The sequence below is a fragment of the Castanea sativa genome, chromosome 11 (genome assembly GCF_040712315.1).
Source record: "Castanea sativa cultivar Marrone di Chiusa Pesio chromosome 11, ASM4071231v1".
NCBI lineage: Eukaryota > Viridiplantae > Streptophyta > Magnoliopsida > Fagales > Fagaceae > Castanea > Castanea sativa.
This window is the reverse complement of record NC_134023.1, coordinates 61,441,958-61,459,039: the sequence shown is the minus strand read 5'-3', so window position 1 is coordinate 61,459,039 and position 17,082 is coordinate 61,441,958. Positions and strand designations below refer to the sequence as shown.

Sequence of the window (17,082 nt, the reverse complement as noted above, 5' to 3'; positions counted from 1 at the left end):
CGGTCTTATTCAGTCCAATTTTCTCTTATTCGGTCGAATTTAGTCCAATAAGGTCCAGTTCGGTCCATTCAGTCCACTTTAGTCTATTCACATTGGTCCTATTTGATCCACTTTGGTTCCATTTCTTCCATTTGGTCTTATATAGTCCTATTAGGTTTATTCGGTCCTAGTCAGTTTACTTCGGTCCATTCTGCCCACTTTGGTCTATTCAGTTCACTTTGGTCATATTTGATCTATTCGGTCCATATCGATTCTATTCAATCCATTTCAATCCATCCTATCCACTTTGGTCCTATTCAGTCTTATTCTGTCCTATCTTTGTCCAATTTGGTCGTTCATTTCTATTCGGTCTATTTTGATCCACTTTGGTCCATTCAGTCCATTTTTGGGAACTTACGTAATGGGTTAGACATTTTTGAGTTAAAAGTAATTATTCTAAATTCAAATATATTAAAAAATATGTAGATATCAAACTCATAATATCTAAAATCTTAAGTATTATATTTATTATTACTACACTCTTGTTGGGAAAATTATTGTGTACTCCCGGAGTACTATAAATGCATACTCCCCCCTCTCACATGAATGATAGGTCCCACTAATTAAATTCATGGTAAGACCCGCCATTTATGTGAGAGAGGGAGTATGTATTTATGGTACTCCGAGAGTACCTAATAATTTTCCCTCTTGTTGAGCCATATTAACGTAGCATTTTGGTTAACTTTAGTCTGACTAAATTTAAGTAAAAATCTTTCTAAATATAAAAGTTATGAATATTGAAATGTAATCTTTAGAGTAATTACTTATTTTTTTCAACGTCATTACTTTTAATGAACTTTACGGGGTTGATTATACATTCAAGTTATATATATATATATATATATATATATATATATATATATGTATGTATGTATGTATGTATGTATGTATGTATGTATGTATGTATGAGCGAAGCTTGGATTTTTTGTTTGGGAGGACCAAATTTTGGTATTAATATATTAGTTTTAAGTCAAGATAAATCATCGTACACATGCATAAACGTACATACACAAATATAAACATTAATATTTTGATACTAGAGTAGGTCATAATTTATAAATATATTGTATATAAAATTAACAACTTTCAAATATGTATATTGGCAAGATAATTTTTTAGGGGAACTTATCATCTTTTAAACTCCAATGACTATACAAAAGTTATCTAGTTTGATATTAAACATGTACAAAAAACGAATTAAAGAAAACAAAAACTACCTTGTCTCTATAATTACTAGATCAGTTAACAAATTCTTTTGGTTTTTAAGAGCATTATTGGACTAACCCAAACATTTGGGGGGGGCCAACTTCTATTTTTGTAACTAAATATTTAAAGTTTTAATACTTTTACATAACATAAAATAATTTTTTAAAATTTTGGGGGGGGCCAGCTCCGCCCTAGATGTATGTATGTATGTATGATTTTTATTTAAAGTGCAATGCATGGGATAGTGACTTGTAAATTTAATTAATAAGATTCACTATTATGTGAGAGGAGAAGTAGAGCATTGAATAATTACTCTTTGTACATATGACAACCTAAACTTGGATTATGATAGTCTTTCAAGGATTCTTCAAAGAGTTAATTTTGGTTGGCTAGTGAAAAATTTCCCAATGTAGAAGTAGAGATGACAATTCGTGTTCGCGGGTTGAGTTCGTGTCATGTTAAGCCATGAGTATTCGACTATATGGATTGACCTGAACCCGACCTGTTTAGTAAACATGTTAGAAATTTTCAACCTGAACACGACTTATTTATCAAACAGGTCAACCTGACCTGACAAATTTAACTTATTTAATTAACAAGATATGTAAAAGTCAATACAAATGAGCTATTTAATAATTTATTTGATTAAGAAGCCATACCTAACCTATATAATTTTTATCAATTCACATATATCTAAAATTAATATACAATTACAACCATAAATATAATAATAAACATATAAAAACAACCATAAAATAAGCCATAACATCAAAATAATTAATAATTTTAAAAGCTAAATAGGTCAAACGAGTCAGACGGGTTCGCATGTTGAACACGAACACGACCCGTTTATTAAACGGGTTGGCCGTGTCAATTCGAGTATGACCTGAACCCGTTTAATTTCAACCCATGACCTGTTTATAAACGTGTTAGTCGTGTCGGATTTGCAAGTCATGTCAGATTTTGCCACCCCAGGTAGAAGTACTATAAACTTCCATATTTTATTTTGGCACAATATTTAAGAATTTTTAGCAGACTTATGTATTGTCAAAATGGATAATAAACTAAATACAACTGAAAGTTATTATATGGCAGGTAAAAAAAGAAGAAGGTAACAATGTTTGATTTATTAGGATGTTTCTTTATGATAACACAATTCTCACTCGGGCACAAGAGTACTTGCCGCAAAAAGAAAAGATCAACAATCAACTAGAAAAAAAGGACATATAAATAACCCAATGTTCTTAACCAAATTTAATTCCCATTTTTTGTTTTAGCCACCTCTTGCAATTAAAGTGAGCAAGAAATCCTTATAGTTCCCATTGGTTGTATCTTCAATTTTCTTGGACAGAGGAACCCCAAATTGGTTATTGTACTCTTGTTTGATCTCCTTCATATCTGTGTCAGCTCGGGTTACAATTACTCGAGTAAGTGCTTTTTTGATATTCTTGTCAGTATCCTTTGTCAATGCTGTGTCCAAGACCTTTTAAGAAAACAATATGATGCATAAAGATTAGTAGTAGTAAGAATGAGAAAATTTTCATATTGAATACCCATGTAATCTGGTTGTGGTTTCATGTTAATTACCTTGCTGAAATATTTTTGAGGACTGCATAGACATTGCACTGTCTCATTTAGCCTCAAATCAATATCAAGTTCCTACACAAAAATTATGGTTGAAAATGAGAAGTTGAGGACATAATTTATCAAAATTTGTTAAGATGATAATTTGTAAATGGAACATGACTTTCATATTGACTCACCATTGGCACACTTTTCTCTATTAAATAATGTATCAATAACAACAAATCACATTAGCAGTTACGAAAAATTTTGGTTAACTAGATTTATTGTTAGAATAGAGAATGTATAGTACTTAAAATGTTGTGCAACATGATAAAGACAAAATTAACAAGTCTCAACTAGCATCCTTTTTAGTTGAATACTTTAGCTTCATATGTGCATATGGTTATGAATCAAGCCCTTAATTAGATCATTACTGTTGAATGTTACCTTCAATGGTGCTTTTTTATCTCATACCTCATCAATGTTCTTGCCAGAAATCTCATTGTAGTGTTTATATATTGCTTGGAGATGGGGCTTGCTTCTTGTTGATAGTATCCTTATCACCTCATCGTCCTCGATGGGCTTCCTCTTATCAGCTTCTTTTATGGCAATAGAAAGTGTCATAGCCTCAGACTTTGCTACATCTTCCTTAACCTTTGATCCTTCATACCTATAGGCGCTCACAAGTGCAACAAAGAGCTGCTCAAAGTATAAAAGAAAAGATATATTTAGATGCCTTAATTATATGCACATAATATATAATTGGAAAATATTAATAACCACCAAGCAATACTTATAAAGCAAATGAGATAAAGTTGTAAAAAAGATAAAAAAATTTCAAAAAGGTTGTTGTTAACGGGCATCTTGCGGTTTCCGTTGACACAACCCTATATAATTATATATCATCATGCTTTGCTTCCAGTTCAAACTTTTTTTTAATTAAGCTTTTAGTTCAAACTTCAAACTAATTCAGTTGATGATGTTGTGATGAACCTTGATTTGTTGGCAACTGTTTAGCAAAAAAAAAAAAATTTGATTTGTTGGCAACTTTGAGGCTTATTGGGCTTCTCATCTATAGTATGTTCAGGCTTGGGTTTTTTATTTTATTTTTCAGCCTAGCCTCCAGTCTTGGGTTTAATGTTGGCATCAAACTTTAAAAGCCTAAAAGTTTGATCTTAACATTCCCATATTTGAAATTCAAATAAGTCCAATGCACCACAAAAATGGATGAACCGGGTTTGTGTATGTGTGAAAATGGGATTATAAGTAATTCATGATTATAAGCCAACTATAGAATTTGGTGTCGTAATTAGTAGAATTGTAATTGAATTAAGCAATTCATAAATAAATTGATTACAAGTTTGATTTAAAGGTGAAATGTCGAGTCTTAAGTTTTGGGCTTGTCATTAAACATGCCAAGATGGGATTCAATTATCATTTACTAAATCTTCTTTCTCTCTCCCTCTCAACTAAGACTATTTACTCCACTAGAGTATTTAGGTGGTCAGTTCATTGCTTTGAGACGTGTCTTAGGTTCAAACCTTTATATGCATTATCAATAATGAGATTTTCAAGATATTTCATGGATAAAGAGCGGAATAATATGTTTAGATTGATAAATAAGATTTCTATGCCGGCATTATATTGAGCCCAATAAAACTTTGGGCTCTTGAGTGGGCTGTGGGCATACAAAATGGTTTATAGAGCTAATATGGTTCTAGACTTCTAGTACTCACCTTGCGTTCACTGCCATTGACGTGGTAAGCAACATCTTCTTCAATGGAGTGGTCAAAGAGGGAATGATAGGCTCTCCTTGTTCCCAATAGTTCATCAGCTGATCTGGTGCATGAAATTTCTATGAGGATACCATAAGATTGTGGCCCTTTCTTCAAGGCCTCCTTTACTAATCGAGCATCCCTTTCCCATGGATGCATGGTCCAAAGTACAACAGCATTCTGATCATCATACAAGGGCATCATCCCACATGTCACTTTTTTCTTATTATAAAAAAAAAAGGATAATTTATGCATTTTAGTCCAATTTTTTTCTCTTAATTAATCATTACGTTATGCAATATATCTAGAGTTGGTATATATAGTAAAGCAAACTAAATATGAAAAGTAATAATTAATTAATGATAATTCGTAAAGTCGGATGAAATCAAGGATTCAAATCCTCCTCTAGCCAACTATTGAACTAGAAGAAAAAAAAAATGATGAAACCATTATGTATATATAATGCTTTTTTTTTTTTGGATAAATTTGATAGTAATAATGGGAGAAGGGGCTTTGAACCCTGGAAGTTCTGGATATTTTTCGTTAAAAACACTAAAATGTGTTAGTTGATTTTTAAGAGAAATGTTACATTCACAATATTTTTACAACACTTTCATAATAAATCTTAAGTGATAAGTTGTTATTAGGGAGTAAAAAAATAATTTCAGTGGTGGATTCAAATTAACACTTGTAATAACTTACCATTTACCACTTAATATTTATAGTAAAAATGTTGTGGACCGAACACTTCTCTTATTTTAATAAACATTAACTTTGTTTTATATTCAATTTATGAACTATGAATTGATTCAATGATTTCCTTGTTTGTTATATATAATCCCCGTTTAGATATTCCCTAAAGGTTTTTTTATTATTAAATATTGGTTAATAATATTGTCATTTTTTTCTTGAAATGAATGAATTCATGAATTCATATTTATGTTACAAAAGAACAACAAATTCACCTTAAAACGCATGAATTCATGCTTGAGAAGTCTAACATGATGATCATCCCAGCGCTCAAAGTTACGTTCATCCTCTATGAACAAGTTGGGATTTCCTTTCCGGAAGGATTTTTTTTCCTCCGGCTGCCATTTTCCCAATATTGAGATTAATGCCTGCTCGTGGATTCCATGTCCTGGTTAATTAATTATAGCAACATTATCAAATAATTCAAATTGTTAGGAAAATGTTTTTCACTGATCACTTTTCTAAGGAGAAAATGGATTTCATTTCTGGAAAGAAAGAAAGTAATAAATGGAATTAAGCTAGTATATAGAACTTTATGAGCATGTAAAACAAGATATAAAGTATAAACACATAACGTGTGGGAGGGAAAAAAGAAAAAGAAAAATGATGTAGGATATAATTTTAATAAGGAAAACATAAGTAAAAAAGAATGAATAGTTTAATAATAATAAAAAAAACTTTGAAATACTTGATACAAACCATATAAAGTATAAAAATAATTGTACAATGTTGAGTAAATTCAGGGAAAATAAGCAGAGGATCTATTTATAGATAAACACACGTAGGTACGTCTGTATATGTGCAGAAGCATCCTAGTTAAGAAAAAAGAAAAGAAAAATTGAGAGAAAAGGTTTTTGAGAGTAAACATTGTGAACTGGAAATGTTAATCAAAATATTGTTAATAATTCAAAAGAATAACTTCATTAGATTAATCCCAGTTTGTATGCCATAAAATTACACCTCAAATGAAAAGAAAATACACTTGATGACATACATTAATATTATAGAAGAAAGTTGATGAAGTACTAATATTTTGAGAAAAAGAGAGGATGTTTATGAACCTGAGAAGGCCTTGGTTAGAGTTTCTAACTCATCAGGGTGAGCCATTTTTGGTTTTGGTGTTGATGTTGGTCCTGAAGTTAGGTAATGAGTTGGATGGAGACCATCTTTGCCAAGCTACATTTATATAAACCCAAAAGGTCATTTTGGTCACTTAAACTTTAAGAGTTGTCTTGGGGCATCTCAGCCATTACCAATATAGTAATGAGATTAGTTAAAACTGAAATAAAACAGATTTAAGAGTTAATTGACTTCCTCAAAAGAGAAAAGAAAAAAAGGAAGAAAAAGAAAGAGAGACTAATTGACATGTAGCTATAACTTACAGTTTAAGGTGCTTAGCAAACCCAAAAAAAAAAAAAAATTACAATTTAAGGCTTCATTAGTGGCTATCATGTGCATCTTTTGAGAGATGTAAATTAAAAATAAATAAACACCTGAATAAAGTTTATTTATTTATTTATGAAAACCCCTAAATAAAGTTGATTATTTTTTAACATTGCACTTAAGTAAATAATAATGTGTTATGTTATAAAATAATTAAAGAGACATTAAAAATGGTGATGTTATTTGTAGATATTAATAAATGAAACATTAGATAAAGATTAAAGGGTAACGCTAGCTGGAACTTAAAAAGCATTGATCTAAAAAAGCAAGTATTCGTTTATTAGTTTATTAATCATATTATATGTTGCTGTGATGCCCCTATATTCTGTTGTATAAGTTAGATGTCCCATGATTTTGTCACAATTTAAAGTTTTCACAAACCAATATTTGATATTAAATATGTGCCCAAATAAGAGTTAGCTACATAGAATTTGAGTATGAATACAATTAAAGAAACATAGATTGTGTAGCATATAATAATATATATGGGTCATGCAAGCATGGATCGATCTAATAGACATTTTTAATTGAAATGACTTTATCTTCTTAGATGGGTTTTCTTAGGAAGTTTCCCATTTCTTCATAGAAGTTTTGTCATATTGCAAATGGCCCTGGTTTAGGGTTTTGGTTTTTTGCTTGTGTTTGGTTCTGTTTTTGCTTGTTTGCCCAAGTAGCATGGGTACCGCTGTACTAAGTTAAACCTATTAGCTTGTTTTCTTGCTTATTATCCAACTACTCAAAATTGTCCCCATCGTGTGGATATAGGAGGGCCCTCTGTTCTTGAGGCCCCTTGTCCAATATGTGATATATACAATGTATGAATTGGGTAAACTTTCACTCTCACATATTGAAACAGTTAAAAGCAATAATGATAAGAACCTAGCTTGGTAAAATGCCTCAGATTATGTCAAGGTTTCTAATGTCAATAAATAGATCTAAGATAAGAAAAAATGGCCTCATAGATTAAAAAATAAAATAAAATACAAATGCTAAATTGAAAATGATAGCTCTAGTACCATATACATAATTAACTAAATTTGATTGGAATTTGTGAAGCTCTAGGACTGAATAAAATTTTCCATGAATATAAGATTTTGGGTGACATGCCAAAACGCATTGGAATTAGTTGATTTTTCATGAGTAACATAACAATTGGAACATAACAAATTTGTGTAACAAAACTAACATAAAATGTTTTTTATTTAATAAATATATGATCTGCATAAATTTTAGCACACATAATTCCTTCTCCTTTTTTTTTTTTTTTTTGTGGCTCACTTTCAACAACTATACACAATACTTATTAGACACTTTTTTTCTTTCTCTCTCTTTGTTTAAGCATCACGTCATGCTTATTCGTACATGCATTATTGTTTCCAACTAAGTAATACATTACCCTTATCCACAAGTTCCTGATTTTACACTTAGGTGGGGTTTGGACTTATTATTTTGCACATATCTCATTGTCTCATAATTAAGCTTGATTCTGAGAACAAAATGATATTATAGATCTTATATATGAGTAGTGTTGTGATCTATTCATTGGCCTCTACGTGATACACGACCATTATTGATCCCTCTCTCTCTCTCTCTCTCCCCCCCCCCCCCCCCCCCCCCGGTAATTAAGGCAAAGTCACATTGAAATGAACCTCATAGAATCAAGTAGAACAGCTAAGTGTGGCCAAAGTGATCATTTGCTCTTATTTATTACAATAATGTATATTAAAAAAAAAATTATGTTCCAGCTTGAGCTGGCCATGGACCAATGTGATGAGCTATCATCTTTACTTCTTGGTGGATATCTGTATTTTTCTAATTAATGGGTATGCATGGATGATCCACCATGTTGAACATGTGGTTTAATATTCTAGACCCATTACTTTGATCTGTCTTTTTCTTTTTAGGTCAGATGTCTCACTGTTTCAAAATAATTATTGTTCGTGGATAGTACTTTGATTTAAAAATAAAATAAAATAAAAAGCTTATACTTTCCCATCTTTTTGTTTTTTTATTTAGCCAAAAATCTTTCTAGTACCTGCAAGGAACCCACTACAACTTCCATGACTCAAGAACAAAGTGCATAAATTATTGAAGCATGTGATGGAACCATGGAAGAAGAAAGTTCCAAGTGTGTACATCAAGATAAGCAAGTCACTGATATATAATTAAATTGACTTAATTATTTGTTTAGGCTACTCATGTGATAGAGATTGAATAGAAAACACAAAATAGTAATCAGAATATTAAATTATTAATACGACTTTGAGGTGTGACAGAATACTATCTCTTTTAAGTTGATAATTAATGTGTACACACTCAAAATGGTTTGTGGTGAGGTTAATACTTATTACAAGTAACTTACCTTAAGCATTCAACAAAGTTATCAAACTGCAAACAACAATTCTGAAATTTCCTTATTTTAAGTTCTCTTACGAAATTATGTACAATGTCTCAATGTTCTTCTTTCACATGTAATAATGGTTATTGTTAATGAGCTATAACTCAATTAACAAACAAAATAGAATAGAGGAATAGGTCATGATGAATTCACTCATCAATTGCATGTGTTACATATCAATATAAAAGAAGAGTTTCTATTTTGCCTTAGTAATTATGGAGTCAAAATTATCAAAAAAAAACTATTATATAGAGTTAATATCTAATAAGGTTTTAAACCCAATGATGCTAAACAACTACACATGTAAATACTAAACAAACCAAAAAAAAAAAAACTGTTTCTTTGCTGCTAGACAACTACACATGCATGTAATAAGGATAACCCAGCAATGTTTATTTGACACTTAATATCAAGTGACCACAATGTTGAACCACTGCATACCAGAGAAATAATTCCTGTCGAATTCTACATCATATATAGATGTAGGCTACATGCATGGATGCATCTTATCTTATGAGAGAGAGAGATTCGTCCAAGAAAATATTTAGCTATCATATAGCCATCATATATAGCTGGTTTCACATCCCAAATTATGCATATAAAAAAAATCAGCAAGAGCAGTGCCATCCATATTGCCATACATACAGAAAATTTATACAAAAATTAGAATGAGCTGGGTTATGTTACACCTATATATATATATATATATATATATATATATATATATATATATATATATATATATATATAGAGTTCCATTTTTTTTTTGAGGGAAAAATTAGAGAGTTCCCAACATTATTTGATTTATGGAAATCTTATATGATTCCAGAAACATTTTCAAATTGGATTTAATTTTTTTTTATTTTAATTTTAAATCTAATAAATTATTTGATTTCAAACATCTTGATGAATGCAATGTTGCATTAAATATGTGAAACCAAAAGACCTTTCACATAGTAATAGAGTTGTTCCATCAATAGAATTAATGTGCACACGACATGTGATGTGGCAGGTAGATTGTTCATTGAAACTGATATATTTCTGTAAGGAGTTACATTTAAGTTATGACTAGTTAAGATTTATTAATATTAAAGGCCCATATATATCCTTAGTAAGTGAAAAAATTTGGCCTAACAAAAAATAAATAAATTAAAGATACTATTCATGAATAATTATGATAATGAAGTAAATTATTAACTAAAATGCAAATTGCACCCTCTAAGTTTGACTAAAATTAATTCCAATCCTTTAACTTTACTTTCCTACAATTTAATCCTTTAATTTTCAAATTTATTCAATTTAAGATTTTCTTCTAATTTTGTTAGAAAATTTCTGTTAAGTATGTAATTAACTAATGAAAAAAAAATCTTACATAAAAAATATATAAAATATTTTTATTAATTTTAAATATATTTTTTCATGTGAATTTTTTTTAATAGCAATTTTTTTAATGAAATTGGACGGAATGTCTTAATTGAAAAAATCTGAAATTTTAAAAAACTTAATTGAATGAAAGTAAAATTAGAAAACTTAAATAAATTTAAGTCAAACTTAGAGGGGTTAATTTACATTTTAGCCTAAATTATTTATAGAAATATACCTAAATAGTAGTCCAAAGAAAAATATCATGAACATAAAGACCCAAATCACAAATTGGATAGATATAAAGGACTTTTTTTATAAACTGACTCCCATAATTTCATATAAAAATATCAGTAACCCCCTAAACCTGTATAAATTCACAGGGAATTTCAATAAAAAGTTGAGGGTATTTTCGTCTAATCAGAAAAAATGATTTTATTACAATTTACAAGTTTCCTTCATTCGAGCCTACGAGGAGGGAAACTTAACTAACTGAAACAGAAAGAAAGTGCTAAGAAAACATAATAAACAGCTAAACAAAACAAAACAAAATCTCAGTCACATTGATAGAACTTGAATCTTTGTAGTGCATTTTTTAGTTCACTAAATTTGATTTCTTAGAGAGAAAAAAAAAAAAAAAAATTCATGGGTACACTGAGAGTTCCAGATGTTGTTCCTTCTCCAGACCAAGACTGTGAGAGACTCAAGAAAGCCTTTGATGGTATGTCTCTATGTCACTTTGTGTGTGTGTATATCTCTGTGCATGTGTGTGTTTGTTTGTGGTATTGGGTGCCATGGTTTTCTTCTTGTGTTATTTTTATGTTATGGGGTTCTTTTGGTTTTTCTGTTTAGCATGTTTTTAGATACATGCAAACACAATTTTTTATCAAAAAATTGCAGTGATCAGGGATGCCTGAGAATGAAATATGATGATCTTCATCCATATTTTTCTGTTTTTATAATTGTTGGTTTGTGGGGTCATTGGTCAAATTTTCTATCTTTTGATTTTTTTTTTTTTTTTTTATTATAAATAGTTTCCTTGTAATGATGATATGGGATTTCTGAAATTAAATTTATGATAATTTTCATGTCAAAGTCTATAGATTTTTTAGATTTTTGAAGTTTACGTAATCAGTGAATTGGATACTGTATTTAGCTCTATTTTTATGTATATTAAATCCCTTTCCTAGCAATGTACATGGAAATTATTGAATTTTAATTTTTTAGCATTTTCCAATAATTTTGAGTATTTTTTTCATGAATAATTATATTATTTCCAAATAAAGTGTGACTGAAATTTAATTATTAAAATGTTGATCCATTGTTTTAATTTTTTTTCCCCTTTTTCTTTTATATTATTAATCTGTGCATCAGTTTCTTTTCTGATTTCTTTTTGGGTTCCTATTAATCCTTTCAAGGATATGAGATGTTCGTAAAACTGTAAATAAAGAATTGATTGTATCCATCTTTTTTTTTTGTTTCTTCTTTGGAATGTTTTTGTTTATGGATCATGAGTAGTTTAATTGTTTTCGTCCTATTAAGCATGGTTCTTGTGTTTCTGTGTAAACGTATCTAGGATGGGGAACGGATGAGGCGGCGATAATATGGATTTTAGGCCACAGAAATGCAAGCCAAAGGCGGATAATTAAGGACAGATATCAACAGCTTTACAATGAATCACTCATTGACAGTCTCTATTCTGAACTCTCTGGTGATTATAGAGTATGGCTCTTGGCCTTTGGATCCCTCATTATACTAGAAACAGGTTCCCAAAATTTCATACAGGATCCCTCATTAGTCTTTATGGATTATAAGTAATTAAATTATAGACCAGATATCCTTATTTTAGTGATAATCTTCTTCTTGTTGTGGTGGTGGTGGTGGTGGTACTATGTATGTGAGATGGGGTATGTGTGTTTTGTTTGATATAAATCAGAGATTAGTATGTTCAAACATGCTTATACTGTATGTTAGTTTTCTCATAAGAGAAGTAGTTTGAAAAATAAAATTAACATTTATATAATCTTTACTAATTCATTTATGGCCCGTTTGGATTGAAGGAAAATGAAAGGGGAGTGGAGGGAGTAGAGTAGAGTAAAGTTGGCTAAAAATAAGCTAATTTTGAGCCAACTCTACTCTACCCCCTCCCTCCCCCTTGATCCAAACAGACTATTAAGGTTGCTGTCTTACATGGAATGATCTTGTGTCCTAAATTTAATTTCCATCTCCGGTTCCAAATGTAAAAAATTCAAATAAATAAATGAAATAATTCTGTTTTTAAGAACATATGGTTTGTATTATGTTTCAATAGAATGCACTGATAGAGTCCATCTGGTTGTGCTAATCAGTTTTCATTACACGTCTGTCTGCATAATGAACTTGTTTAAATGCAAAACTAGAGGATGGATTTTTTGAATCAGCAAATTTTTTTTTTTACATATAGATGTAATCTAAAATGGCAGGACTTGTACAATCTATTATGGATCAACAGTGTTCACATATTATTACAAAGCTGTTCTTCTTATTGTTCTATATGGTTTAGCAACTGGAAAATGATTTAGAAATGGTTCTTAAGGTTATTGAATGACATTTTTTGTTAAACAGAAAAATGCCAGTCTTATTAGCTAATGCTTTCATATATGTAATTCATGTGTTAACATTTTTAATAATTCATACATTTTATGTGTAACAGAAAGCAGTGATTTTGTGGACACAAGATCCTCCGGAAAGGGACGCCAAACTGGCAAAGGATGAATTAAAGACAAAGAAGGAAGGAATCAAACACCTACAGGTGATAGTTGAGATAGCATGTGCATCATCTCCTCACCATCTGATGGCAGTCAGGCAGGCTTACTGTTCTCTCTTTGATTGCTCACTTGAAGAGGATATTGTGTCTACTGTTTCTCCACCACTCAGAAAGGTAAAGCAAACTCATTCATAAACTTGAGATGCAAACACTTGATGAAATAATGATCTGATACTTAGGATCAACTAAGTTTAATGGTAAAGCATTAACTTAATGAAGTACTAGTTTCATGAGATCCACCCATAGTATCATTGCTTAGGTCAAAGGTGCAATGGTGTCAGCATTATTTAGTACTCAAGTCACACTTAATTAGTTTAGTTTCATGTAATCTGCCCATAGTAAATTTAGCTTATTCTATAAGTGAATGAACAATGGGGGCTCTGCAACCTCTAGTAAGTCCCCTTCAACTCGAACTTTTTGTAAATAATGAATGACAATGGGGAAGATTCAATCATTGGAAATGAGAGAGAGAGAGAGAGAGAGAGAGAATTACCATAAATAGTTGCAAAAGGTCATTAGCTGCAGTACATCATTGATTTGCTAAAAGGTCATAAAAGCTGATTGCTTATGACTGCTTAGTATCTCTTGACATTCTTCACTTCAAGAACCTAAAAAAATTTGGGAAACTTTGATGATAGGCTAGAATCTATATTTGATTAAATAAATGAATTGAGAGGTTAATCAGTTCTAGTTCTCAATTTTGTGAGGCAAACGCCATGTTATTCTCAACAATGGGCTTCCATTGCCTGAGTGTTGTGACTTTTGTACTAAGGTATAGGTTCTGAAGTCATGCCTTGAAAAATGTCTTTTAGCCTTCAACTAGGAGTAAGTTTCACTTTATATCTTGATGCCTATTAATAAATGCAAGGTAAAAATAAATTAACTTCCAATTCTTATGTCTTTGAGGCAAGCATCATTTGTACTGTCACCCATTGCTTGAGGTGCGTGCCTTTTGCACTATAGTGATCAGTCTTCATGTTAAACCTTGAAGATCTCCCTTAGCCTCAAATCTTGGTGTAACTCTTGCACCTTTTAGTACACTTGGTGACTCTGAAATGTTCTATCCTTGCATTAAAAACACATGTAGTTGTTGCTATGCCTTAGTCTATACTATGACTCCTTTCTCAGTCCATGTAGATCTTAGGTTCACATATTACTGAGAAATGAAATTAAGAAACAGAAAGGCATGCAGTTTTGGGTTTCAAATGAATCACACCACTAAATTTATGGTCTAAGGGGTTGCATAACATCCAATTGACTCATAAAATGGGCTTTGAACAGCTTCTACTGGGTCTCGTGAGCTCGTACAGGTATGACAAAGAATTGGTGGATAATATGATCGCCAAATCAGAGGCAGCTACACTACATGAAGCCATCAAAACAAAGCAATTAGATCATGATCAGGTTGTGTTAATACTCAGCACAAGGAATGTCTTTCAGCTCAGAGCTACTTTTGACTACTACAAGCTACACTATGGAAAACCCATTGACGAGGTTTATTATCTATACTTAGCTACTCAACAAGAACTTTTAATTCTTTTTCATCTTTTATTAATATGTTTGTGCAATTTTCTTGACAGGATATTATGAGTTGTGGGAAGGGAGACTTGGAGTCTCTTTTGAAAATGGTAATTTGGTGCATTCACTTTCCTGAGAAACATTTTGCAGAGGTGACTTCCTTACTCCATACCAAGGAAGAATTATATTGTTTCACATCCTTGACTTACCATATATTAAAGACACTTCCTAGACAAATTACCTTTTATCAAATTCTATACTATATTTATGTTGTTTAAATTAAGTTTCTTTCAGCCTTGGCCTCCCATGAGGAGGAGGGGGCTTAAGATATTGTGTGATACTTTTCATAATCAAATGTAGAGCTACTTGAATGACTTTCAAGTGTTTCTACTGTTGCCCTTTTTATCGCTTTAAACCTGATTTGAAAAAAATTCTGCAGAACCAATTCTTTACCATTTTTGTGGGTCAAACAAACATTAGTCACTGATTTGAAGCTTGATTCTTGGAAGGCAAATGGGTAAGAACCATTCCAATTGGTTTCATGACTTCATGTTCACCTTGCCAAACTCCACAGCTTCCATAATGTGAAGAAGTGAATGCAAATTTCCTTTGCATCAACTTCAACATAAATTTTCCTCCAAAGTAGCCCTTTTGCGACTCTGAAAACCCAGTTGTACTTGCTCTGCTTCAGAATCATTTGGCTCGTAATATTAATAATTCTTGAAGTGGAACATGATCTTAGCACCTTTATAGAAGTATGGTTAAAAATCCTGTCTAGAAAGTTATTCTTCTTTGATGCTCTATCCGATGTTTGCCTTAACTTCTTGATATGAAGAAAGTTTAGCTGTTTGGAATTAGCAGTTATCTTTAATACATTTCTCTATTGCTTGAACTATGGCCAGGTAATTAGAGATTCCATTATGGGGTTAGGGACAGATGAAGATTCTCTAACAAGAGCAATTGTAACTCGAGCTGAAATCGATACAATGAAAATCAGAGGGGAGTATAACATGATGTACAATGACAGCCTTGACAATGCAGTTACTGGTGATACATCAGGAGACTACAGAAACTTCTTAATGACTTTGCTTGGAGCAAAAATATGAATCACTCTCTATCTACACCCATTTCTGTTTTCATTCATCCATGACCTTCTATTGTTTTTTTTTGGCCTCATTGGAATAAAATTTGTTGTAGGAGTGCTGCTTGCAGAATCAAAGCTTGAGACCTTACAGTTTGCCTGTCAATCTGAATTGATTGATGTACATAGAGATTATTTTCTTCTTTTCATGGAAAATTTGCTTTCCTCTCCTCATACTTGGTTTAGGTTTATATGACTATCATGGTTGTGGATGAGATTCCTATTCTGAAAACTGCTGCACTCACTTGGGAATTTGGTTATTGATAAGTTGCCACTTTCAATCAAAATGTAACTTGGGCAATAAGGCTACCTACTTTCTGACTTGCTAGTGTGAATTTTGGGCTATTGATAAGTTGCCATTTTCGATTACTTTGTTGGGACAATGTCTTTGATAAGCATGTTAGTGTGAAAGTTTGGGTTTCAGTTTGGTTTGGAAAGTTTGTAAGCATGACATAGAGATTAGCCCCTATTTACCTGAAAAATGAAAACTACAAAAAAGGGGACAATATTTACTCCAAATGAGTTATGAAAAAAAATCTTCAATCCACTACCTAGGAACAATTTTCCAAGATCATGTGTGCATGCTTTTGTAATCACATGACCTTTTTAATAATCATGTAACACTTGGATAACTTAATCGCTTAGATGATCAGGCTACACATAATGGTTTAGGAAAAAAAAAACTTTTTTTTTAGAAATAGTTACAACCTATGGCATCCGCTTCTAATGATAACTATTTATCATCAGACCAAGACACCAACTAGTTCTTGGTGTAAGTAGAGATTGAACCCCAAATCTCTTATTCAACTATCAAAAACTTTACCAGTTGAGCTACCTGGAAACTTGATCTAAAAATGAAGAAAACTCATACGAGAACATTTTAAAAAAGATATCCTCCATAGTACTAGGAACCAAGTCAAGTGTAAATGTAAATAAAAATGTACCTATAAAAACTGTAATAATAATTATAAATTAGATTCATTTAATAAAATTTCTTTCCTCCATATAATTGGTTTGGCCAATGGGGTATCCAGGAAGAGAAATCAAAGCATGTAGCTTCTCTTTTTTCTTCTTTTTT

At 31.2% G+C, this 17,082-nt stretch overlaps 2 protein-coding genes across 2 annotated transcripts; one reads left to right on the top strand and one right to left on the bottom strand.

Moving 5' to 3' along the window:
- Positions 1–2,355: 2,355 nt before the first annotated feature.
- Positions 2,356–6,491, bottom strand: LOC142615345 (annexin D4). Its single transcript, XM_075788095.1, has 6 exons — positions 6,398–6,491; positions 5,552–5,724; positions 4,548–4,766; positions 3,286–3,510; positions 2,833–2,904; positions 2,356–2,728 (listed from the first exon to the last, which is right to left on the bottom strand). The coding sequence occupies exons 1-6, from the start codon at positions 6,441–6,443 to the stop codon at positions 2,519–2,521; spliced, it is 945 nt and encodes a 314-aa protein (XP_075644210.1). The 5' UTR covers positions 6,444–6,491; the 3' UTR covers positions 2,356–2,518.
- Positions 6,492–11,003: 4,512 nt separating this feature from the next.
- On the top strand, positions 11,004–16,342 carry LOC142615233 (annexin D3). The gene is made up of 6 exons (XM_075787949.1): positions 11,004–11,260; positions 12,116–12,261; positions 13,232–13,459; positions 14,627–14,839; positions 14,926–15,015; positions 15,766–16,342. The coding sequence occupies exons 1-6, from the start codon at positions 11,185–11,187 to the stop codon at positions 15,967–15,969; spliced, it is 957 nt and encodes a 318-aa protein (XP_075644064.1). The 5' UTR covers positions 11,004–11,184; the 3' UTR covers positions 15,970–16,342.
- Positions 16,343–17,082: the final 740 nt, after the last annotated feature.

Coding starts and splice junctions, on each gene's coding strand:
- LOC142615345 (XM_075788095.1), bottom strand. CDS start 6,443: ATGGCTCACCCTGATGAGTTAGAAACTCTAACCAAGGCCTTCTCAG. Junction 3,511..4,547: donor TCAATGGCAGTGAACGCAAG/GTGAGTACTAGA, acceptor TACTTTGAGCAG/CTCTTTGTTGCACTTGTGAG. Junction 2,905..3,285: donor CTGGCAAGAACATTGATGAG/GTATGAGATAAA, acceptor ATTTTTGTGTAG/GAACTTGATATTGATTTGAG.
- LOC142615233 (XM_075787949.1), top strand. CDS start 11,185: ATGGGTACACTGAGAGTTCCAGATGTTGTTCCTTCTCCAGACCAAGAC. Junction 11,261..12,115: donor ACTCAAGAAAGCCTTTGATG/GTATGTCTCTAT, acceptor AAACGTATCTAG/GATGGGGAACGGATGAGGCG. Junction 15,016..15,765: donor CTGAGAAACATTTTGCAGAG/GTGACTTCCTTA, acceptor AACTATGGCCAG/GTAATTAGAGATTCCATTAT.